Genomic DNA, 26,435 nt, shown 5'->3' with positions numbered 1-26,435 from the left:
GAAAATCCCAAAAAGTGTGGGTGCGAGAACACAGCCCTGTTTCATGCCACTCAGGATAGGCAAGGGGTCTGATGAGGTGCTGCCATGTTGAATTGTGCCTTTCATATTGTCATGGAATGAGGTGATGATACTTAGTAGCTTTGGTGAACATACAATCTTTTCTAGTAGTCTGAAGAGACCACGTCTGCTGACGAGGTCAAAGGCTTTGGTGAGATCAATGAAAGCAATGTAGAGGAGCATCTGTTGTTCGCGGCATTTCTCCTGTATCTGACGAAGGGAGAACAGCATGTCAACGGTCGATCTCTCTGCACGAAAGCCACACTGTGCCTCAGGGTAGACGCGCTCGGCCAGCTTCTGGAGCCTGTTTAAAGCGACTCGAGCGAAGATTTTCCCCACTATGCTGAGCAGGGAGATTCCACGGTAGTTGTTGCAGTCACCGCAGTCACCTTTGTTTTTATAGAGGGTGATGATATTGGCATCGCGCATGTCCTGAGGTACTGCTACCTCGTCCCAGCACAGGCATAGCAGTTCGTGTAGTGCTGAGAGTATAGCAGGCTTGGCACTTTTGATTATTTCAGGGGTAATGCTGTCCTTCCGAGGGGCTTTTCCGCTGGCTAGAGAATCAGTGGCATCACTGAGTTCCGATTTTGTTGGCTGTATGTCCAGCTCATCCATGACTGGTAGAGGCTGGGCCTCATTGAGGGCAGTCTGAGTGACAACATTTTCCCTGGAGTACAGTTCTAGGTAGTGCTCAACCCAGCGATCCATTTGTTTGCGCTGGTCAGTGATTATGTCCCCTGATTTAGATTTGAGGTGGGCGATCTTCTTGATGGTTGTCCCAAAAACTCTCTTAATGCCATCATACATTCCTCTGATGTTTCCGGTGTCTGAGGCCAGCTGAATATGACTGAATAGGTGTTGCCAGTAGTCGTTTGCGCAGCGCCTGGCTGTTCTTTGTGTAGTGCTTCTGGCTGCTTTAAGTGCTGCGGATGTTAAATCGCTGGGGGCTTTCTTGTAGTTCAAAAGTGCAATGCGCTTAGCGGCTATGACAGGTTCCAGCTCTTCATTATGAGATTGAAACCAGTCTGCATTTCTCTTCGCACGTTTGCCGTACGTGGTCAAAGCTGACTCATAGATGGCGTCTCTGATGTGGGCCCACTTGGTCTCAGCATCCCCTGTGGGAGTGTTTTGAAGGGCTGTTACAAATGAATTTAGAAATTTTTGTAACAGCTGTGGATGAGAAATTCTGCTCGTGTTGATGCGTGGGGTGGCCCTTCTGCTTGGAATGATGCAACTTCTTTGGTCTGAGTCTAACCTTGTTGCACACCAGGGAGTGGTCGGTGTCGCAGTCCGCACTGTGGAAGCTGCGTGTGATTTGAACACTGTTTAAGGAGGCTCGCCTTGTGACGATGAGGTCTAGCTGGTGCCAACGACGCGATCTTGGGTGCCTCCATGAAACCTGGTGACAGGGTTTAGTGTGAAAGAACGAGTTGGTGATGCAGAGGTTATGATAGGTACACAACTCGAGCAGTCTCTGCCCATTCTCATTCATCCTTCCAACGCCATAGCGCCCAAGGCAGGAGGGCCATGAGTCATGGTCGGCCCCAACCCTGGCATTAAAGTCCCCCAGCAGGAACAGGTGTTCGGTGTTGGGGATGCTGCTAATCATGTTATGGAGTTCCTCGTAGAACTGGTCTTAAGCTTCAGGTGGGGAGCATAGATGCTGAGTAGGTGTACTGGACCAGAGGTGGTGAGCAGTCGGATGGACAGTATGCGTTCCGAGCCATTTGAGGGAGGCTCTATCATGCTGAGCAAGGAGTTTCTGATGGCGAAGCGCACTCCATGCTGTCTTGGTTCTTCAGGATCCCTGCCCTGCCAGAAGAAGGTGTAGTCTTGCTCTGCTAGAGATCCACTCGTGGGGAGGCATGTCTCCTGAAGTGCTGCAATGTCTACATTGAGTCTACTGAGCTCATTGTTAATGATGGCGGTCTTCCGAGAATCGTTGATTTGTGTAAGGTCTTCTGACAGGCCAGGACACATAGTTCTGACGTTCCAGCTTGCAAAGCGAAGGGCTGATACCTTCTTGCCTTTTTTCATGTTGTACTTGGTACCGAGTAAAGCAAACAACAGCAACATCAAGAATAATATACATTTATATTGTGATTTTAATATTAAAAAAGTCTTTTAAAATGCTATAAAGTGGAAGAAATGAATGAACTGCAAGGCTTTGTGGGAGAAATTAAGTAACCAAAGGCTTAGAGATGGTTTTATGGAGGGTTTTCATGTTGTAGAGAGGTGGCAGTATTTCGAGAGTTTCAGAGAGTGGGCCATAATGGTTGAAAGTTTGACACTTATGCTAGAGCAGAAGTAGGGTGATTGATTGCCCAGAAGGCTACAGCCAGAGATCTGGAAGGCACAGGAAGGGATGTAAAGCTGTAAAAGGCTGCAGATTTAAGGTGGTGTGATGTCATGGAGGAATTTATAGATGAGGATCAGGATTTCAAATACAGTGCACTTGTGGTACATGAAGTCCATCTAGGGCAGGGGGCTGTGGGAGGAGGTAGTGAGGGGAATAGACAAGCAAGATTTGAGGCAGGACAGGATACAACCTACAGAGTTTTAGGCAAGTTGAAGTTTATGGAAAGTGGCAATCAGGAGGACATTAGAGAAATAAGTCTAAAGCTGACAAAGATGTGGATAAAGGTTTCAGCAGTGTTTGAGGAGAAGCTGTTGCAGGAGTGTGGCAGTGTTGAGAAGGTGAAAGTAAGTGGTCTTGATGGCAGGTAGGACATGCGCTTTGAAGTGCATAGATAAAGAGGATTTCTGTGTCATGCACAGTTTAGTTTGGCCTCAAATGTACAGTCAATGCGGCAGGAGTGGGAATTAGTGTTGACAGGGTCCGAGATGATTGGTTCCATCTTCTGATGTTGACTTGGAAGAAATGAATGGCTCATCCACAACTTAATATCAATTCAATAATTGTATGTTTGATATTATAAAAAATGTTTTATCTCTCTCCAAGAAAATGATTGATTTAAAAGAAAACTTTTATAAGAGTTAGTTGAGAAGAGCAGAAATTCTTTAGGACTGTTCCTGACCTCATCTCCTCTGGAGATCTTCCGTCTACAGCTTCCCACCTCATTGTCCCGCAACCCTGGACAGCCCACTTCTACCTCCTTCCCAAAATCCACAAACAGGACTGTCCCAATAGACCCATCGTTTCAGCCTTTTCTTGCCCCACTGAACTTATTTCTTCCTATCTTGACTATTTTTTCTCCCCGGTCCAGTCTCTTGCCACTTACATTTGCGACTCTTCTGACTCCCTACGTCATTTTGATAATTTCCAGTTTTCTGGCCCTAATCGTCTCCTCTTCACTATGGACGTCTAATCCCTCAAAACCTCCATCCCCAACCAGGACAATCTGAGGGCTCTCCACCACTTCCTTGAACAGAGATGCAACCGGTCCCCATCCACCACCACACTCCTCTGCCTGGCTGAACTTGCTGTCACTTTGAACAACTTCTCCTTCAACTCCGCTCACTTCCTCCAAATAAAAGGTGTTGCTATGGTATTGGCATGTGTCCCAGTCATGCCTGTCTTTTTGTGGGGTTTGACAAACATTGCTTGTTCCAGTCCTACTCGAGCCCCCTCCTCCAACTGTTTTTCTGCTATATTGATGACTTGATGATGTGTTGACAGTGTTGTTTCTTGCTCCTGTCCCGAACTGGCAAACTTTATCAACTTTGCTTCCAATTTCCACCCTTTTCTCACATTCACATGGTCCATCTCCGACACCTCCCTTCCCTTTCTCGACTTCTCTGTCTCCATCGCTGGGGATAGGCTGTCCACTAATATTCATTATAAACCCACCGACTCACACAGCTACCTCAACTACACTTCCTCACACCCTACCCCCTGTAAGAACTCCATTCCAGTCTCCCAGTTTCTCTATCGTCGACGCATCTGTTCTGATGGTGCTGTCTTCCACAACAGCGCTTTTGATTTGCGTTCCTTTTTCCTCAAACGAGGATTTTCCTCCACTCCAATGGTTTGACAGGGCCCTCAACTGTGTCCGACCCATTTCCTGCACTTCTGCCCTCACCCTTTCCCCTCCCTCCCAGAACCGCGATAGGGTTCCCCTTGTTCTCACTTTCTATCCCACCAGCCTTCACATTCAAAGGATCATCCTCTTTCATTTCACCACCTCCAGTGTGATGTCATCACCAAACACATCTTTCCCTCTCCTCCCCTGTCAGCATTCCAAAGGTATTGTTCACGACACCCTGGTCCACTCCTCCATTACACCTGTCACCTCGTCCCCTTCCCAAGGCACCTTCCCATGCCATTGCAGGAGGTGTAATACCTGCCCTTTTACTTCCTCTCTCATCACCATCCAGGGCCCCAAACACTCATTCCAGGTGAAGCAGCGATTTACTTGTATTTCTTTCAATTTATTATACTGTATTCGCTGCTCACAATGCAGCCGCCTCTTCACTGGGGGGACCAAATGCAGATTGGGTGACCGCTTTGCAGAACACCGCCACTCAGTCCGAAGCATAACCCTGAGCTTCCGGTTGCTTGCCATTTTATTTCACCACCCTGCTCCCATGGCAATATTTCTGTTCTGGGCCTGCTGCAGTGTTCCAGTGAACCTCAATGCAAGCTTGAGGAATAGCATCTCATCTTCCGATTAGGCACTCTACAGCCTTCTGGACCTAACATTGAGTTCAACAATTTCAGAGCATGACTGCCTTTTTTAAATTTTATTTTTTAACCGTGATCCTGTTTTAAACTTGTTTTTCTTGTTTTTGTTTTTGTACAGAGCTATTCATTATTCTGCCATTAACACGCTCTCTGGACTAATGCTTTGTCTTTTAACACAACTATTAGCACTCCCTTTGATTTTGCTCCATGGCATCTTTGTCATTTAATCACTTCTAACCACTGATTTGAGTTTATTGGCTCTAACCCAGCTGGTGCCGCCTTTATACTGTCTGGCTCCAGATTGACCTCAACACCAGGAGAGAGACTGAAGCATTTAAAACAACAACAACCTTGTGTAACTTTTAGGTTCCAAAATGACACTCAAATACTTTTAAACTAGGGGTGTGGTATAAACTCCTCCAATGGCATGGTCTGATTTTGGAGTTACTGTTCATTTTAATGATTTGTAGTGGAAACTATATAAGATACTAGTTCGGCCTCACCTGGAGTATTGTGTACAGTTCTTTGTGCTGCGCTTTAGGACTTATGTGAAGGTGTTTGAGAGAGTGCAGAAAAGATTCACGAGAATGATTCCAGGGATGAGGAACTTCAGTTACGAAGATAAATTGGAGAAGTTGGGACTGTTTTTTCCTTGGAGAAGAGAAGGCTGAGAGGAGATTTGATAGAGGTATTCAAAATCATGAGAGGTCTGGACAGAGTGGATAGGGAGAAACTGTTCCCAATTGTAAAAGGATCGAGAACGAGCGGGCACAGCTTTAAAGTAATTGGTAAAAGAAGCAAAAGTAACTTGAGGGAAAACTTTTTCACGCAGCGTGTGGTTAAAGTCTGGAATGCACTGCCTCAGAGTGGTGGAGGCAGGTTCACTTGAAGCATGCAAAAGGGAACTAGACAGTTATATGAAAAGGAAAAATGTGCAGAATTACAGGGATAAGGTGGGGAGTGGCACTAGGTGAAATGCTCATTAGGAGAGAGCCGGTACAGACATGATGGGCCGATTGGCCTCCTCCTGCGCTGTAACAATTCTATGATTCTGCCCTCTTCCCTATCACACACCTTCCCTTTTGTTCTTCTTCTCCCCCCCCCCCCCCCCCCCCCGCCCCTTTTCACTTGCTCAAAGCCTATTACATTTCTAACTTTTGTCAGTTCTGATGAAAGGTCACAGACCTTGAAATGTTATCTCTGTTTCTGTCTCCACAGATGTTGCCAGACCTGCTGAGTATTTCCAGCATTTTCTGTTTTATTTTATATTAGAACATAAATTCTGTTTCTTTAAAAACATATCCATGATAACAAGGCAAAAAGTGTTACCTTTTAGAAAGGTGAATCCCAAATTTAGAATCACCATCTTGTTTCGTTTGTTGTGACATACAAATGTTGGGGAGATCATTCAGTTTGGCAAGACAGCAAAACAACAGTGTCATAGGGCAACACCAACAATTTGTGTTTATATATCACCTTTAATGTAATAAAATGTTCCAAGGTGCTTCTAAGGAGTGTTACAAAGCAAAACGTGACACAAAGCCAAAAAAGATGATTTAGGCAGATGGCCAAAAGCTTAGTCAAAAAGGTAGGTTTTAAGGAGTGTGTTAAAGGAGGAAAGTGAGTTAGAAAGGTGGAGAAGTTTAGGGAGGGAATTCCAGAGCTTAGGGTCTAGGCAGCTGAAGGCACATCCACCAGTGTGGAGCAATTAAAGTTGGGGCTGCTCAGGAGGTCATAATAAGAGGTCATGGAGGGACTACGAACATACAAACGAACTTCTGAATTAGGAGCAGAAGTAAGCCATTAAGCCCCTCGAGCCTGCTCCGCCATTCAATAACATCATGGCTGATCTGTTTGTGTTTCAAATTCCACACTCCCATCTACCCCCGATAACCTTTAATTCCCTTGCCTAACAAGAATCTATCTACCTCCATCTTAAAAATATTCAATGACCCCGCCTCCACCATCTTCTGAGGCAGACAGTTCCAAAGTCTCTCAGTCCTCTGAGAGAAAAACATTTCTCCTCATCTCTGTTCTAAAAGGGTGACCCCTAATTTTAAAACAGTACCCCCTAGTCCTGGACCCGCCCACAAGAGGAAACATCCTTTCCACATCCACCTTGTCAAGACCGTTCAGGATCTTATACACTTCAATCAAGTGTCCCCTCACTCTTCTAAACTCAGGTGAAAACAAGCCCAGTCTGTCCAACCTTTCCTCATAAGACAACCCGCTCATTCCAGATATTAAACTAGTAAACCTCCTCTGAACTGCCTTCAACACATTTACATCCTTCCTTAAATAAGGAGACCAAATCTGCACACAATATTTGAGATGTGGTCTCACCAATGTCCTGTATAACTGAAGCATAGCATTCTTTTATTTTCAATTCCTCTCATAATAAAGGATAGCATTCCATAAGCCTTATTTATTACTTACTGTACCTGCATACTAACGTTTTGTGACTCATGCACTAGAACACCTAGATCACTCTGTATCCCGGAATTCTGCAGTCATTCTCCGTTTAAGTAATACTCTGCTTTTTTATTCTTCTTGCCAAAATGAACAACTTCACATTTTCCCACATTATACTCCATCTGCAAGATTTTTGCCCACTCACTCAATCTATCTATATGCAGCCTCCACACGTCCTCTTCACAACATACTTTTCCTACCTATCTTTGTGTCATATGCAAATTTAGCTGCCATGCCATCGCTTCCCTCATCTAAGTCATTGATATAAATTGTATAAAATTGAAGCCCCAGCACAGACCGCTGGGGACTCCACTCTTCACATCCTGCTAATCAGAAAAGGGCCTATTTATGCATATTCTCTGTTTTCTGCCAGCCAGACAATCTTCTATCCATGCTAGTATGTTACCCTCTACACCATGAGCTCCTACTTTGCACAATAACCTTTTATGTGGCATCTTGTCAAATGCCTTCTGGAAATCCAAGTACAGTAAGTCAATAGGCTCCCCATTATCCATAGTGCATGTTACTCCTTCAGAGAACTTCAATAAATTGGTTAAACATGATTTCCCTTTCACAAAACCATGCTGACTATTCCCGATTACCTTGAGTATTTCTAAGTGCCCAGCTATAAACTTTTTAATGATGGATTCCAACACCTTCCCCACGACAGACGTCAAACTAACTGGTCTATAGTTACCTGTTTTCTGCCTCCTACCCTTCCTGAATAAGGGAGTTATATTTGCTACTTTCCAGTCTGATAGCACCTTTCCAGAATCTAGCGAATTTTGAAAAATTAACACCAACACATCCACTACCTCATTAGCCACCTCTTTTAGGACTCTAGGATGAAGTCCATCAAAACCTGGGGACTTTTCAGCCCGCAGCTCCATCAGTTTGCTCAGTACCACCTCCCTGGTGATTGTAATTTCACCAAATTCCTCTCTTCCTTCCACCTCCTGATTTACAGCTATTACTGGAATGTTTTTTGTATCGTCTATCGTGAAGACAAAAGCAAAATGTTTGTTCATTTTGTCCGCTATTTCCTTATTATCTACTAATAACTCCCCATTCTCACTCTCTAGAGGACCAACACTCACCTTACTTACTCTTTTCCTTTTTAAAAACCTATAGAAACTCTTGCTATCCAGTTTTATATTTCTAGCTAGCTTCCTCTCGTACTCTTTTTTTCTCCTGATTAACCTTTTAGTCATTCTCTGCCATTCTTGATATTCTGACCAATCATCTGACCTGCCGCTCATCTTTGCACAATTATATACTTTTTTCTTAAGTTTGTTGCTTTCCTTAACTTCTTTAGTTAACTACGAATGGTGGGTCCTCCCCTGAGATTTTTTCTTTATAGTAGAAATATACTGATTCTGAATATTCTGAAATATCCCTTAAATGTCTGCCACTGCTTCTCTATTGATCTGTTTCCTAGCCTAGTAACCCAGTTCACTTCAGCTCGCTCAGCTTTCTTGCCCACATAGTTGGCCTTATTTAAGTTTAAAAGACTGAAAACAAGGATGAGAATTTTAAAAACGAGACATTGCTTGATGGGAGCAATGTAGGTCAGCAAGTACAGGCGTAGTGGGTGAACAGGACTTATCGCGAATAAGGACATGGGCAGCAGAGTTTTGAATGACCTCAGGTTTGTGGAGGCTGGTCAGGAGTGCATTGGTGTAGCCAAGTCTAGACGTAATAAAGGCATGAATGAGGGCTTCAGCGGCAAATGAGTTGAGGCAGGGGTGGAGTCAGGCGATGTTACGCAGGTGGAAACAGGCAGTCTTAGTGATGTTGCGTATATGTGGTCAGAAGCTCATCTCGGGGTCAAATATGCCACCAAGGTTGCAAACAGTCTGGTTCAGCCTCAGACAGTTGCCAAGGGGAGGGATGGAGTTGTAGCTAGGGAATGAAGTTTGTAGCAGGGAGCAAAGATAATGGCTTTGGTCTTCCCAGTATTTAATTGCAGGATCTAGTGAAGCTGTCATATGTTCTATTGATACCAGCAATGAAGAAAAGCTTTCCTCTGCTCTCATAAATGAGAGCTGTGCAAAAAGAAAGTCTTGCATTTCTATCATTCCTTTCACAACCACTGGATGTCTCAAATCGCTTTACAGCTAATGAAGTACTTTTGAAGTTTAGTTACTGTTGTGATGTAGGAAACGCAGCAGCCAATAAAAGTCCCATAAACAGCAATGTGATAATCTTTTTTTTGTGATATTGATTGAGGTATAAATATTAGCCAGGACACCGGGGATAACTCCCCTGCTCTTCTTTGAAATAGTGCTTTGTGATCTTTTAAATCCACCTCAGCAGGCGGATGGGACTTCGGTTTAATGTCTCATCCAAAAGATGGCACCTCCAGCAGTGCCATCAGTCTTGACCATGTACTCGAGTCCTGGAGTGGAACTTGAACCTGGAAACTTGTGACTCAAAGATGAGAGTGCTACCTGCTGAGCCACGGCTGACAGAGTCATCCAGAGTCAGACCTGTATTTTGCTGTACATTCTCGGAGACTGATCTCAGAGGCAGCATGTAGGTGCGATATTCCTCCAACATTCTTCTTTTCAAGCAAGTGTCATGAATCGGCAGCCATAGGCAGTTTTTCACTTGACTTTCACTGAGAAGGTCTTACCTTCCGGGAGAGAAGCAGACCTGCGGGAAGAACATGGAGCGGGGAGCTGATAAATACAGCCCGAGGATCGCGGCCTACAGCACTTACCTTCCAGGAGAGCAGCGGAGAGGAGTCCAGGCACGCCCTGAGTTTGAAAAGAAAGTGAACAGTGACATCACAGGAAAGCTGCAAGGTGATTGGGTGGTGAGTAACTGCTGTGAGGGAGTATCTATAAATAGCTGGATTAGTGCACTACTGTTAGGGTGCATCTGTAAATAGCTGGGTTATAGCATCCTAACAACTGGCAGACTAAAAAAAAAAGTAAAAATGAAGTATTAATAACAAGGAACAAGTGAGTAGCTGGTGCATTTTTTTTGAGAAAGCTTTATTTTAAGTAGTGAACTGTATTTTTTAGTCTGATTTATCAGTACGAGTTAAGTTTATTAATTCTAAAGTGTTGTAATATTGGTAAGGTTTTTTTTAGCAGTAACAAAGGGTCAACTAAGAAATAAAGGAATGGCAGGGGTGCTTTAACCTCAAGAATGCACCTCCTGTGCTATGTGGGAGCTCCAGGATGCTTCCCATATCCTGGAGAACCATTTGTGCAGGAAGTGTTGTCAATTGCGGCAGCTTGAGCTCCGGGCTTTGGAGCTTGAGCGGCAGCTGGCGACACTACGGTGCATTCGTGAGAATGAGAGCTACGTGGATAGCACGTTTAAGATGTGGTCACTCCACAGCTTAAGAGTATGCAGGGAGAGAGGGAATGGGTGACCACCAGGAAGTCAAAAAGAATCAGGCAGGTAGTGCAGGAAACCCCTGAGTGCATCTCAATCTCCAACAGGTATTCAGTTCAGAATATGGAGGAAAGTGAGGCTCCACCTGGGGAGTGCAGCCAGAGCCAAGTCCATGGCACAATGGGTGGCTCAGCTGCACAGTGGGGTACAGGGAAGACTGGAAGAGCCGTAGTGATAGGAGATTCTATAGTCAGGGGAACAGACAGGCATTTCTGTGGCCGCAGACGTGAATCCAGGAAGGTGTGTTGCCTCCCTGGTGCCAGGGCCAAGGATATCACTGAGCGGCTGCAGAGCATCCTGAAGGGGGAGGGTGAACAGCCAGCAGTCATGGTCCACATCGGAACCAACAAAAGAGGTAGTGTTAATGACCGACCGCTCCAGTCAAAGCCCCAATCAAAATATATGCTTCTGATTGTGGTGGGAGAAACGCACTGTTAATTCAATCCCATCCCTCCGCAGATCGTCTAATATCTCATCTTAAACTTTCCAAATTAAAGAAAAACCCAGCCAAATTGTACCATCTATTAACCCCCGAATGAGGCTAACCAAACCTGGTGTCTTTAAAACAACAAATTAACTGTTTAATTAGAAAAACTAAATTCTTAAACACTATGAAGATATAAACAACATTTAAAATGGAAAAAAATAGAGTCCTTGCAAATTTACAGTCCAATGTTGTTTGAAGTCCTCACAGCCGTCCGATAGAGAAAAAAAGGTTCTTCCACAGTAGAACAGTCCGTAGTCTAATTCCAGCAGTAAGTGATGCTTTCCTTCTCCAGCAATGGATTTCAACAAATTAATAACTTGCTAACACTTTCAATAGAATCAATCTGACTTTAGAGTTTTTGAGGGATAAAAGATTGTCACAGCCTAACTTCCCTTCCTTCAGTTTAAATTATCAGAGATTTCTGTTTTGGCTTGACTTTTTTTTAGAATTTTGAGAGATAATAATTGAACAGACAAAATTCTGTTCCTTCAGTTTAAATGGCTGAGAGCTCTTCTTTCAGGTGCTAACACCAGCTGTCTGTGTTCTGTTAGAACAGACTGTCTTCAACTAAAAAGCCAGTTCAAAAAATAATTACAACATTGCCTATCTGCTCCTCGGTCCCTGAATGACTGTTGCCAAGTAACCAGGATGCATTCTTTGAAGCTGGTTGGTTCCCTCTCCATATGCTTGTATCCAACGGCAACCAAAATGCACTTTCTCCAACTCCTGAGGCTTTCTGGTTCTTAAAGTAGTACCGACCCTTTGCTGTCTTAAAGACACACCACATATTTCCCAGAGAGAAAAAAAAGACAGGATCATGACAGTAGAAAAAAAAGGGATGTGGTCCTGCAGCCAGAATTTAGGGAGCTAGGTAAGAAATTAGCAAGCAGGACCTCAAAAGTAGTCCTCTCCGGATTACTCCCAGTGCCACGTGCAAGTGAAGAGTATAGAAATAGAAGGATAAGTCAGATGAATGCATGGCTGGAAAGATGGTGCAGGAGGGAGGGCTTCAGATTCCTGGGACATTGGGTGAGATGGGCCATGCGCAGGCTGGAGGGTTGCACCTGAACAGAGCTGGGACTGAGTTCCTTGTGGGACATTTTGCTACTGCTGTTGGGGAGGGTTTAAACTAGTTTGGCAGGGGGGTGGGGACCTGAGGGTCGACTCAGCAGGGACAAAATCAGAAATGAAAATGGAAGGCGGAAAATTAATAGATGAGTCTGGAAGATAGAGGAAACAAAAGTTAGAAAATAAAAAAAACAGTTTGGCAGTGCTCAAGGTTATCTGTTTCAATGCAAGGAGTATAGCAAATAAAACAGATGAGCTGAGGGCACAGATAGACATGTGTAGTATGATATCATAGCTATTACAGAAACATGGCTTAAGGAGGGACAATAATGGCAGCTCAATGTACCTGGTTACAGGGTTTTCAGACGTAATAGGGAGGGGGATAAGAAAGGAGGGGGAGTAGCAATTTTGGTCAAAGAAACTATTACAGCTGTGAGGAGGGATGATATATTGGAAGATTCATCAAATGAGGCCGCATGGATTGAGGTAAGGAACAAAAAAGGGGCAATCACATTGTTCGGAGTGGACAAGAGACCCCCCCTCCCCAAAAACAGTCAGAGGGAGATAGAAGAGCAGATAAGTAGGCAAATGTCTGAGATGTGCAAGAACAATAGGTCAGCAATAGTAGGGGATTTTAACTACCCCAATATTAACTGGGATAGTTTTAGTGTGAAAGGAATGGAGGGAGCAGAATTCTTGAGGTGCATTCAGGAGAACTTTTTTGGCCAGTATGTAGCAAGTCCAACAAGAGAGGGCACAGTTTTAGATTTTGTTTTAGGAAATAAAAATGGGCATGTGGGAGGAGTGGCGGTGGGAAAGCATTTTGGTGGTAGTGATCATAATTCAGTCAGTTTTAACATAATTATGGAAAAGGACAGAGAAAGAAAAGGAGTTAGAGTTCTCAATTGGGGAAAGGCCAATTTTACTAAACTGAGGAATGATTTAGCGAAAGTGGACTGGAAACAGCTATTTGTAGTTAAATCAGTGTCAGTGCAGTGTGAGGCATTCAAGGGGGAGATTCATGGGGTTCAGAGTAAACATGTTACCACAAAGAAAAAGGGTGAGACAGCCAAATCTAGAGTCCCATGGATGTCAAGGAACTTGCAGGGTAAGATTGGCAGAAAAGGAAAGCTTATGTCCGACAGAATACTACAGAAAGCTGAGAGGAGTATACAAAGTGGAGAGGTGCAATCAAAAAGGAAATTAGGAAAGCAAAGAGAGGGCAGGAAAGAATATTGGCAAGCAAAATCAAGGTGAACCCAAAGATGAATATATTAAGAGTAATAGGATAACTAAGGAGAGAGTAGGGCCCATAAAAGACCAAAAAGGTAACCTATGTGTAGAGGCGGAAGATGTTGGGCTTGTTCTTAATGAATACTTTGCGTCAGTCTTCACAAAAGAGGGGGACGATGCAGATAATGTAGTTAAGGAGGAGGAGTGTGAACTTTTGGATGTGATACACTTAGGAAGCGAGGAAGTATTAATGAGATTAGCGTCCTTGAAATTTGATAAATCACCAGGGCCGGATGAAATGTACCCTGGGCTGTTAAAAGAAGCAAGAGAGGAAATACCATCATTTTCCAGTCCTCACTGGATACAGGTGTGGTGCCGGAGGGTTGGAGAACTGCTAACGTTGTACCTCTGTTTAAAAGGGGAGCAAGGGATAGACTGAATAATTACAGGGCAGTCAGTCTAACCCCAGTAATGGGCAAATTATTGGAATCTATTCTGAGACACAGGATAAACTGTCACTTAGAAAGGCACAGGTTAATCAAAGATAGTCAGCATGGATTTGTTGAGGGAAGATCGTGTTTGACCAACTTGATCAAATTTTTTGAAGAAGTAACGATGAAGATAGGTGAGGGTAGTTGATGTGGTCTACATACAATTTAGTAAGGCTTTTGACAGGGTCCCACATGGCAGACTGGTAAAAAAAAAAAAAATCCCATGGGATCCAGGGAAATGAGCAAGGTGGATACAAAATTGGCTCAGTGGCAGGAAAGGGTAATTGTTGACGGGTGGCAAATGGAATTCAACCTCGAGAAGTGTGAGGTGATGCATTTGGGGAGGTCAAATAAGGCAAAGGGATACACGATTAATGGGAAAATACTGAGAAATGTAGAGAAAGTGAGGGACCTTGGATTGAATGTCCACAGGTCCCTGAAGGTAGCAGGACAGGATGATAAGGTGGTTAAGAAGGCATATGGAATCCTTTCCTTTATTAGCTGAGGTATAGAATATGAGCAGGAACTGCTAGAACTGTATAACTCATTGGTTAGGCCATAATTGAGTGCTGTGTGCAGTTGTGGTCACCTCATTACAGAAAGGATGTAATTGAACAAGAGAGGGTACAGAGAAGATTTACGAGGATATTGCCAGGACTGGAAAAATGCGGCTATGAGGAATGATTGGTTAGGCTGGGGTTGTTGTTCTTGGAACAGAGAAGGCTGAGGGGAGATCTGATTGAAATGTACAAAATTGTGAGGGGCCTTGATAGAGTGGAGGTGAAGGGCCTATTCACCTTAACAGAAAGGTCAGCGACTCGAGGGCATTAATTTAACGTGCTTGATTGAAAAATTAGAGGGGAGATAAGGAAAAACCTTTTCACCCAGAGGGTGGTGGGGGCGTCTGGAACTCACTGCCTGAAAGGGTGGTTGAGGCAGAAACCCTAAACTCATTCAAAAGGAGTCTGGATATGCACCTCAAGTAATCTGCAGGGCTACGGACCAAATGCTGAAAGGTGAGATTAGAATAGGTGGATCATTTTTCGGTCAGCACAGACACGATGGGCCAAGTGGCCTCTTTCTGTGCCTTAAACTTTCTATGATTGTTATGATAAGGTTGCACATCTTCACCCAGTCCCCTGCCGCTTGTGTCGTCTGAATCACCTGATGCAGAATCCTTGATAACACTATTTAATTCCACTAGGTGAAGCTGGTGTTTTGGTGTGTCAGATCACTTACAGCAAGTGATGCAAGGCATGGGATTGAGGGGATTCTGGCTCTCCAACAGTGGGGAGGGTCTTGCTGTTGGGATTCTTGTTCGCCCTTGTCCTCAGCATCCTTCTCTTGCACCTCATCAAAGTCACCATCATCATAGTCCACGAGGAAGAATTATTTTCCTTCTACTTATTGTCAGCTTCCTTAACTCAGCTGAGGCTGACCTCTACCGTCAACTAACTCTTTGCACTCCACTGGTCTCTTGCTGCTCCCACTAGTAAACTCACATTTATACTTTGTTAACTGACCTAGGAGTCCAACTGCCAGAGCAAATTTACACAATAGCCCAAGCACCACAGGAAGAACCTGTCAATCAGAGAACAGCCAATCGTGCCACCTACTTAATCAATTAATTGCCTATCAATAGTTCAATCCAGTAACTCACAACATAAGCAAGTTTAAATGATTTTTAATAACAGCTAAAAAGAAATAAATTGAAGTCCAAGTATAATACAGTTAGTAAAATTTCAGCTATTTTAAATTTACTTCTGTCGAGGCTGAATCCTACATTCAACTGGCCCTTTATACTTTACTTCTTCAGATGTCAGCCAAGTAGTTCTTCAAGTGTAAATGAATCTTGATATTACAATCCTAAGCAGACGGTTGCCTCAGTAAATGTATTTCCATTTTTCCAATCTTCCACTTTTCTCTCGAGCCTAGCGATTTAAAAATCGTTTCTATCCAATCAGTTTAGAAATAAAGGATCAAGAACGGGAGGGCTCAGATTTAAGGTAATTGGCAAAAGAAGCAATGGCGACACGAGGAAAAAATTTTCATGCAAAAAGTGGTCATGATTTGGAATGTACTGCCAGAGATTGTGGTGGAGGCAGGTTCAATTAAGGCATTAACAAGGGAATTAGATGGTTTCTGAAAAGAATGTGTAGGATTATGGGGAGAAGGCGGGGGAATGGCACTAAGTGAATTGCACATTCGGAGAGCTGCTGTCAACATGATGGGCCAAGTGTCTGCCTTCTGTGCTGTAACGATTCTGTGATCTTCATTGATGGACTGAAAGCCTTTTTTATTAATAAAAGGAAAATTTAAGGTTTTATAATATACAAATGAAAACATGGTGATGCTGCATTTATCTAAGCCATTATTCCAGACACCTTCCATAACTCTGGAGTCGAGATGAACAGCCAGAAGCTCCCTGAAGCCCAAGGTACACCAGGTCCCAGATATGCCAGCTCCCCCCAGCCTTACAGGATTTTCAGTGGTTTTATTTGCAGGCATAGCTTCTGAAACAAGATATGGAGGGCACGGGGCTGATGGCAGACAAGCCCTATGCTGGACTTTCCCACTTCATCAGGGCTCAGTGGGACCTGTTATATGTTTGAAGGCTGTTATGCCAAGTGAAATGATTTGTCCCAACTTCCAGCGGGCCCCGTTGAGTGTCTAGTAAGATTCTTTGAAATATTTGCCATTGTCAGTCTGCTTTCAAACGGGACTGAAGGAGGCTCAGACTTTGTTTCCCTGGAGGCTGAAGGCACTGAGCACCTTCCCCCTTGGTTGCAAGTAGGCAGTGTTGGGTGGCGGGTCCCTAAGATGTGTCTGTCATGGCATAAATGCCCACTAACTCCATGCAACTGAGATGTCTTCCCACTAAGCCTACAAATTCCAGCTTGGTTAGCACTGGAGAGTAACAGTGGGAATAGTTGCTGGAATCAAGACTCATATAAATTTGTAGTATTTGAATCCAGTGTCTTTAAATGTTTAAGGGCCCCAGACAACACTGTTCAGCCAATGAGGTTGCACATTTAATTTAATTTTTTCGAAGACTGAATTTGAACGTGCCTCAACAATTTTAACTCTACCTCTTGAATCAGCAATAATCGTTCTCGATCACTCAGGAGATGTATAATGCAACTTAGGCATGTCTCAGTACCATGTGATCCACCTACGGAATGTATAGTACATATTTTATGTATACACATTACATAAATAATTCTGACGTGCAGAAGCTTGAGATGGTTACATTTTACACATACTACACCAGGATTCTCAAGGTATTGTGCTGTATGTTAAGAACTGAAGGTGTTCTATTTGTATTACTTCCTATTATAGCTGTAAATCAGGAGGTGGAAGGAAGAGAGGAACTTGGTGAAATTACAATCACCAGGGAGGTGGTACTGAGCAAACTGATGGAGCTGCGGGCTGAAAAGTCCCCAGGTTCTGATGGACTTCATCCTAGAGTCCTAAAAGAGGTGTCTAATGAGGTAGTGGATGTGTTGGTGTTAATTTTCAAAATTCGCTAGATTCTGAAAAGGTTCCATCAGACTGGAAAGTAGCAAATATAACCCCTCTATTCAAGAAGGGGGGAGGCAGGAAACAGATAACTATAGGCTAGTTAGCTTGAAGTCTGTCATGGGGAAGATCTTAGAATCGATCATTAAGGAGGCTATAGCTGGGCACTTGGAAAAACAAAAGGTAATCAGAAATAATCAACATGGATTTGTGAAAGGGAAATCATGTTTAATCAATTTATTGGAGTTCTTTCGAGGAGTAACATACACTGTGGATAAAGGGGAACCTGGTGACTTACTGTACTTGGATTTCCAGAAGGCATTTGACAAGGTGCCACATAAAAGGTTATTGTGCAAAGTAGGAGCTCATGGTGTAGAGGGTAACATACTAGCATGGATAGAAGATTGTCTGGCTGGCAGAAAACAGAGAATATGCACAAATGGGTCCTTTTCTGATTGGCAGGGTGTGACGAGTGGAGTCCAGTAGGGGTCTTTGCTGGGGCCTCAACTTTTTACAATTTATATCAATGACTTAGATGAGCGGAGTGATGGCATTGTAGCTAAATTTGCATATGACACAAAGATAGGTAGGAAAGTATGTTGTGAAGAGGACATAAGGAGGTTGCAGACCAATATAGATAAGTTGAGTGAGTTTGCAAAAATCTGGCACATGGAGTATAATGTGGGAAAATGTGAAGTTGTTCACTTTGGCAGAAAAAATAAAAAAGCAGAGTATTACTTAAATGCAGATCGACTGCAAAATTCCAGGGTTCAGAGAGATCTAGGTGTTCCAGTGCATGAGTCACAAAAAGTTAGTATGCAGGTACAGCAAGTAATAAAGAAGGCTAATGGAATGCTATCCTTTATTACGAGAGGAATTGAAAATAAAAGTAAGGATGTTATCCTTCAGATATACAGGGCATTGGTGAGACCACATCTCGAATACTGTATGCAGTTTTGGTCTCCTTATTTAAGGAAGGATGTAAATGCGTTGGAGCCGGTTAAGAGGAGGTTTACTAGTTTAATATCTAGAATGAGCAGGTTGTCTTATGAGGAAAGGTTGGACAGACTGGGGTTATTTTCACTGGTGTTTAGAAGAGTGAGGGGAGACATAGGAACAGGAGTAGGCCATTCAGCCCATCAAGCCTTCTCCACCCTTCAATGTCTGATCATCCACTTCAGTGCCTTTTTCCCACCATATCCCTTTATGTCATTGGTATTTAGAAAACTGTCAATCTCTACTTTCAACATACTCAATGACTGAGCTTCCACAGCCCTCTGGGGTAATGAATTCCAAATATTCACAACCCTCTCAGTAAAGACATTTCTCCTCATCTCTGTCCTAAGTGGCTTCCCCCTTATTTTGAAATTGTGTCCTCTGGTTCTAGACTTCCCAACCAGAGGAAACATCTTAGCTGCATCTACCTTTAAGTATTTTGTAGGTTTCAATGAGATCACCTCTCATTCTTCGAAACTATAGAGAATACCGGCCCAGTTTCCCCAATCTCTCTTCATAGGACAGTCCTGCCATCCTGTGTACAAGTCTGGTGAACATTCGTTGTACTCCCTCAATGGCAATAATATCCTTCCTAAGGTAATGGGATCAAAACTGCACACTGTACTCCAGGTACGGTCTAACCAAGGTCCTATACAATTGAAGCAAGACTTCACTACTCCTGTACTCAAATCCTCTTGCAATAAAGGCTAACACAGCATTAGCCTTCCTAATTGCTTGCTGAACCTGCATGTTAGCTTTCTGTGACTTATTGACAAGGACACCCAGGTCCCTATGTACATCTATGCTTTCTAATCTCTTACCATTTAAGAAATACTCTCGACATCTGTTCCGCCTACCAAAGTGGATAACCTCACATTTTTCCACATTATATTTCATCTGCCACATTCTTGCCCACTCACTCATCTGTCCAGATCCCCATGAAGCTGCTTTGCATCTTCCTCACAACACACATTCCCACCTAGTTTTGTGTTATCTGTGAACTTGGAAATATTACATTTGGTCCCCACACTGCAAAACATTGATATATATTGTGAACAGCTGGGGCCCAAGTACTGATACTTGCGGTACCCCACTAGTCACAGCCTGCCAATGCGAGAATGATCTGTTTATTCCTACTCTCTGTTTTCTGTCTGATAACCAATCCTTAATCCATGTCAGTATATTACCTCCTATCCCATGTGCTTTAATTTTGCTGACCAACCTCATGTGGGGAACTTTATCAAAAGCCTTCTGAAAATCCAAGTATACTACGTCCACCGAATCCCCTTTATCAATTCTGTCAGTAAAATCCTCAAAAATGTCCAACAGGTTTGTCAAACATGATTTCCCATTCATAAATCCATGTTGACTATGCCCAATCAGATCATTATTATCCAAGTGTCCATTTATCACATCCTTTAGAATAGATTCTAACATTTCCCTACTACTGATGTAAGGCTGACAGGTCTGCAGTTCCCTGTTTTCTCTCTCCCTCCCTCCTTAAATAGTGGGGTGACATTGACTACTTTCCAGTCTACAGGAACCATTCCAGAATCTATAGAATTTTACATCCACTATCTCCACTGCTACCTTTTTCAACACTCAGGGTTGTAGAATATCAGGTCCTGGGGACTTAGCAACCTTCAGCCCCATTAATTTCTCCAATACAACCTTCTTACTAATACTAATTTCCTTCAATTCCTCATTCCCCCAATCTCTTGGATCTCTAATTCTGGGAGATTTCTTGTATCTTCCTAAGTGAAGACAGACACAAAATAATCATTTAGCTTCTCTGCCATTTCTCTATTCCCCATTATAAATTCTCCTGACTCTGCCTGTACTGGACCCACATTTGTCTCAGCTAAACGTTTCCTTTTTACGTACCTATAGAAGCTTTTACAGTCTGTTTTTATATTTTTTGCTAGTTTACATTCATATTCTATTCTCCCTTTCTTTATCAGTTTCTTGGCCCTCCTTTGCTGTATTCTAAAATCCTCCCAATCCTCAGATTTACTCCTATTTCTGGCAACTTTACAGGCCTTTTCTTTTAATATTATTCGATTCTTAACTTCCTTTGTTAGCCACTTGATTGAAGTGTATAAGATTCTGAACGGTCTTGACAAGGTGGATGTGGAGAGCATGTTTCCTCTTGTGGGTGAGTCCAGAACTAGGAGGCACTGTTTTAAAATTAGGGGTCGCCCTTTTAGGACAGAGATGAGGAGAAATTTTTCTCTGTCGGTTATGCAGCTTTGGAACGCTATGCCTCAGAAGGTGATGGAGGTGTGGTCATTGAATATTTTTAACGTGAAGGTAGATAGATTCTTAGGCAAGGGAATCAAAGGTTATCTGGGGTATATGGGAATGTGGAATTCGAAACACAAACAGATCAGCCTTGATCTTATTGAATGGCGGCAGAACAGGCTTGAGGAACCAAATGACCTCCTCCTGCTCCTAATTCGTATGTTCGTATGTATTTTATAACTTTCATTCCTCCTAAATTTGTCTCTTGTGAAATGGATCCCACTATCTATCATAAACATATCAGTTTCCTTTAAATATTTATGAAATATGCAAGGAAATAATGAGGAAAGGTAACTAAATTTAACAAAAAGAAAACTAGCAAAAACAGATAAAATAGAAAACTGTAAGGAAATACATATACAGTTAAACAGAAAAGAAAGAATGTATACCTCATTTTTGGGGGGAACTGTTTCATGAAGAATTTGATTTCGTAATTTGCAATTTTTCTGTTTTTATTTAGGGAACAGAAACTCTTGCAGCCACAATTCAGCCGGAAATGCAAATTGAACATGGAGCAATTCAGATTCAACAAGGAGAAAATGGAGAAGTTGTTCAAATCCAAATGCCAGTCAATACTGTCAGCAGTTAAAACTAAATGAACAGAACTATAATAGGGAGAAAAAAAACCAGCCTGTTCAAAACAAGCTACAACCAAGTTGCAGGCCACACATTATCGCAGCCAAACCTGAAGCTCCTCGCATTACAAAATAATTAAGCATTTATGTGCTCTGTTGAGAAACATAAAAAGACTTTGAAATCATTTGAAGAATTTGTTTCCTGTATCAAATTAAATGTAACTGTTGTGGACATTGGGATCAACTGTTAACCATGTGTGAAACAAGAAAAGTACATATATCTGTGCAACAACATGTTAGCTCGTTGTAATTTCACAGGGTCTGGTTTAACTTCAGTTGTGTCTTCATTGCTACTGAACTATTTTGGTTTGAAATACTGAATTACACAGATGCTTTGTTTGAAGTTTTGAAGAGATGTATTTATGAACTGTATACATTATAACTAGAATTCAGGGAGGTTGTTTTTTCATTATCATTTGCTGTTGCAAACTCTGGAGGCAGAACCAGTAAAGCTTTTTTGTCACTAATTTTGATAAGAAAATATGGCAGTTAATTAAGAAGATTTGTTCCAATTATTGTGAAAAGGAATAGTGAAGTACTGTTAATTCTTTCAGGCTAAAGTGAATTAACATTTTACTGCTTAGTTTAGGTGTACCATATGGTGTTACTTTTAACCTGCATCATAAAGGCAACAACAAATAGTGGCTTTGCACTCTTCTGCAGTCTTGATAAAGACTCTTGTGCCATAGAAATATTCTTGTAAAGAGCTTATTAAATCAATGAGAAACTGAGTCCAATGTGTTTAACTTTTTAACATGGATTCTATTAAGCAGGGACATGGTCAAAACACTAGTCATGGAAACATAAGTTTAATAACTTTTATGATCTTTTTTTATGTCTAATTGACCAAAAACTACATGAAAAACCATGTTTTCTTAAGAAATCAAGCAGAGAAGAATTTCTTTTTACTATTTTCCCTGTTATTTGCAAAAGTTCATTACTGGATCAGTTATTACTCAGTTTAAAGAGAAAAATATGTGTTTATCTGAGTATTCCAAATGTATAATTTTTAACATCAGTAATATTGAACAAATAGTCACCAAGTATTGCACTTAACTCTTGAGTTTTTGAAGATTAGAGTATTGGATTTTTAAAAAAATTAGCAAAACCTCTTGGGTCCTAAAATTCTGATGGTTTGGTTGGGCTTAACCAGGTAAATTCAGTCAGTGAGGCTGACTGCTTCCTTTCTGTCCTGATCAGGATTTCCATAGCTTCATTGGGACTACCATTGGCTGCACCTTCCTCATATGCCACATGCAAGTAGCAGCAGAGATGGAGCCCAGATCCTTGGTGGATTCTCCACATCGATTGGCACACTGTTGCTTTGCAAGGCTACCAAAGTAAACACCCAAACACCCTCCAATGGAAGGAGAGAGCCCGTAGAGGCTTCCTTTCCCTTGAATTTTTACCTGGCACTTAGCTGCTGAAAGCCCTGATCTCAGCTAGTGGCAGTCTTGATGCAGTCTTCAGGGCACTTTTACTCCTTAAAAGGCCCCTTGCTGCCTCATCTGGTGCTGCAGTGGCATCTTTTTTTCATACTGGTGAGCTTCTTCGTAACAAGAACCCTTTAAGAGGAAGCCGTTTAGTTTAGTACATAGGAAATAATTGAATCTGGTGGTAACAAAAGCATGGATGGGCAAGTCTTAAATTCCATTAATTACACTCCAGGATGCACCAATTTAATTTATGCCATTATAAAACAGGGATAGCTTAGAACAGCAGCAGAGGAAGGCTATTGCAGGGATCTTAAAGGTGAGTTGCTGTGATTTATTGTGCTGTTATCTAGAGGGTTATGACATTACCTCTGATTGCTCTTTTTTTGCTTCATTTTTAGAAGGTGCTAGTTTAATTATAAAGTCTTTTAAGATGCTCTTGTTTGAGGATTTTCCCTAAAATGAAAGGCAAGGTGCAATTGTTTTCCCCATGAGGATTCCCCTCTTTAAAATGTATTTGTTGGAGGAGAAGGGGGCCAGCAGGCCAGACTAATACACAAGTAACACTAGAGGAACAGACTGTGCTGTTCATACCCAGTCAGCAGGTTGCATAGCCACATAATATCTTATTTGAATATCTCCCTGGACTTTCAAGCTGCCTTGAAAGAGCTTTGCCTCCTCCTACAAGGATATTTACAAATTTCTTCAAAGAATTGGACAGTGCTGCCTATAGCTCATAAAGTCACCTGTGTTTCATTCAGTTTCTATCCATTCTCATCTCTCTGTGCCATTCATTACAGTTGAGAAGGTAGGCAGCATGCTTTTTGGCTTCCACCTATGTCATTTTTCAGTTGAATCTAGAGGAGGTGATGTCTCTTTGGATTTCCTTTCCTCCCATTACAGTACTGACGGCAAGATTAGCAACGTGGTGGAGTGAGGTATTGGTCAGGATTCCCAACATTTCATGGTGCTCAATCATGTTCTGTTACTTGGCACATTAAATCAATTTCAGAACTGCGGAGTGCTGTGCAAAAAGGTGAGCAACCTACATTTTGTACTGTGATACTTTTAAGTATGCCTATCCACAGTTCCACAGCAGTATTGCAAACTCATAGCTTCATCCTGTGGCATTTATTCTGGGAATGGAGTTACTGGATAATGGGGCAAGCTGGCACCCACGTGAGTAACATTACTACAGGGGTATCTGTTCCGTAGAAGTAGATTGGTTTCAGTGCTGACTTGAGAAAAGATTGCCTCATATTGGTTCCTTCATTGACTCATTCTCAAAACAGCAATTGATATTCCTTAGATTCATGTTTAGGTATGGTACCATTTAGAATAGCAATGAATTGTAGAACATTCACGGCACAGGAAGAAGTCATTTGGCGGCCAAAAAAAACCCCAGCCTCATCCCACTTTCCAGCATTTGGTCCGTAGCCCTGCAGGTTACGGCACTTCAAGTGCACATCCAGGCATCTTTTAAATGAGATCAGGTTTTCCGCCTCTGCCACCCTTTCAGGCAGTGAGTTCCAGACCCCCACCACCCTCAGGGTGAAAACATTTTTCCTCATCTCCCTTCTAATCCTTCTACCAATCACTTTAAATCTTTGCCCCCTAGTCACTGACCCTGCTGATAAGGTAAATAGGCCCTTCACATCCACCCTACCCAGGCCCCTCACAATTTTGTACATCTCAATCAAATCTCCCCTCAGCCTCCTCTGTTCCAAGGAGAATAACTCCAGCCTATCCAACTTTTCCTCATAGCTACAATTTTCCAGCCCTAGCATATCCTCGTAAATCTCTTCTGTACCCTCTCTAGTGCAATTACATCCTTTCTGTAATGAGGTCACCTATTTGGCAAGTGCAATTTCTGTAGAGTGTGCACAGCTGGTGGGAATTCCAGGGGAACTTAGAGTTCTGCCAGTCCTGCCTCCAAGTATGATATCACTTTGGAAGGAGGTGGGTGGAAAATGTTCTGCCCTCCTATGGAATTGCTCAATTGGACCAGAAAGGGTCAGAGCCCAGTAGAAATGAGTTCTGCCCCAATTCCATTCCCACTCACTAATGTCTTAAAATTATGATTTGGATTTTGCGATAGTAATGACGGCAAAAGGATCAGCATTTACCATCATTACTGCTTTGAAATTGACAGCAACTTTTGGAGTCAGCACGTGTGCAGTTAAACGTGGAAATCCAGAAGTAGTTGTCAATGATTCTTCGCTTCTCCAAAGGTGCGCAGTTGCAATCCCCACAGATTGAAAGCAATTAAACATTGAACTGACAAGAATGGTTACTCTTATGCCCTCTGTAAAAACTCTTGAAAAAGTTACACCTTTGTTGGATGAGGTACTAAGTTCATAATTACTGCTAAACAGCCTTACTGGCCCCGAATAAGTAATTTTATATTTGTTGAATGTCAAATGTTTCCATTATAAGAAATTCCCTATATTTTTAAAGGTTTTTTTTTACAGTTTATGATATTTTAGCTTTGACCTTAATCCCATGTCATGCCCCAATGATTTATTTCATTATCTGTAAAATTTAAGAATTAAAAATGAAGGAATTCAGTGGTTACAACTTCCTGGTTTGCTGTCTGTGAGAATGCTTCAATGTGTTTGGCTGCTTACCCTGCTTGATGACATCCTTGTTGCTGGAAGCCTGAAGATCCCCTTGACTTGACATCAGATTCAAACTGACATCGGGCAAGTGGAAGTCCATGCCACAGAGATTGCTGGACAGATCTTTGTGAGCAACTTACTTTGAGGTCAGCTGCGAGCATGTTGCTTCGCCACTGACTTCACAATTCAGCTCTATATATTTAATGTGTTAACTCAGAATTTAAGCAGGATTTAATCACATTAAACTGTGTCAATTCGAATAACTATGTTAATATTTCTTCGGAATCCTTGACAACAAATGATTTTAATATTCACATTTTATGAAGATAATGGTCTGCAATAATTTTTTCACCCCTTTGTTTTACCTTATTTCAAGAGCTGTATAAAATAGAAGGGGAAGAAGATGACTCGCAATCTGAATTCTAATTACTTTTTAATTCAACTAGACAACAGTTCAAAAAATCTCTACATAGCTTTAAAAAATGCACTGTTTGTTGATATTATTCCAAAGTTCAAAATTTTAAAAATGTTCCTAGGCCAATAGGCTTAATAAAATGCACAAAAATATTTTCCTAAATTTACAGCGCCTCATTTATAAATGATCTCCAAGAGCCGATTTCTTCAGGATCTAATCCTAAAGGGAAATCTCAAACCATCAATACAGTCATAATCCTTAAATCTTCAAAATGTGTCAGTGTTAAAAAAGCTTCAGAGATCATTAAGTTCGAAAGTTAATGAGACTCGACACTCCATCAACATCCCAGATTCATTCCTCTCTAGTGCTCTTACAATTCTATCACTTTGTAGCCATTGAATGACTCTTCCTTTGGCTAAGTACTCTTTTTCCGATAACAAGAATTGATGGAAATACTTTTGCCATTCTCACAATAGAGAAGAAACATAAGCAAGCCAAACTTGAAACTGTAACGTAAATTGAGATCTCTTGATAAATACTCCAACTATGTTCATTTTGTCATCTCACTACAAATTTGCCCTCTTCATTGGGAAACACATTTCTGTGTTTTGACCTGAAGACTTGTTCAGTAAACTTCAATTTCCTGCATCTTTC

The 26,435-nt window shown here is 42.1% G+C and overlaps 1 protein-coding gene across 4 annotated transcripts in view; it reads left to right on the top strand.

The window, feature by feature from the left end:
- banp (BTG3 associated nuclear protein) overlaps positions 1-25,892 on the top strand; it is a 376,487-nt gene extending 350,595 nt beyond the window's left edge. For all 4 annotated transcript variants that reach the window (XM_068049289.1, XM_068049288.1, XM_068049291.1 and 1 more), the window contains one exon: positions 21,141-25,892. In XM_068049289.1, coding sequence (XP_067905390.1) covers positions 21,141-21,269 — 129 coding nt within the window. In that variant the 3' untranslated portion in view covers positions 21,270-25,892. The remainder of the gene's footprint in view (positions 1-21,140) is intronic.
- Positions 25,893-26,435: the final 543 nt, after the last annotated feature.

Source organism: Heterodontus francisci, chromosome 17, assembly GCF_036365525.1.
Source record: "Heterodontus francisci isolate sHetFra1 chromosome 17, sHetFra1.hap1, whole genome shotgun sequence".
In the NCBI taxonomy this organism is placed as follows: Eukaryota; Metazoa; Chordata; class Chondrichthyes; order Heterodontiformes; family Heterodontidae; genus Heterodontus; species Heterodontus francisci.
Note: the sequence above shows the minus strand (reverse complement) of the source record. Positions and strands in the feature narration are given on the sequence as shown.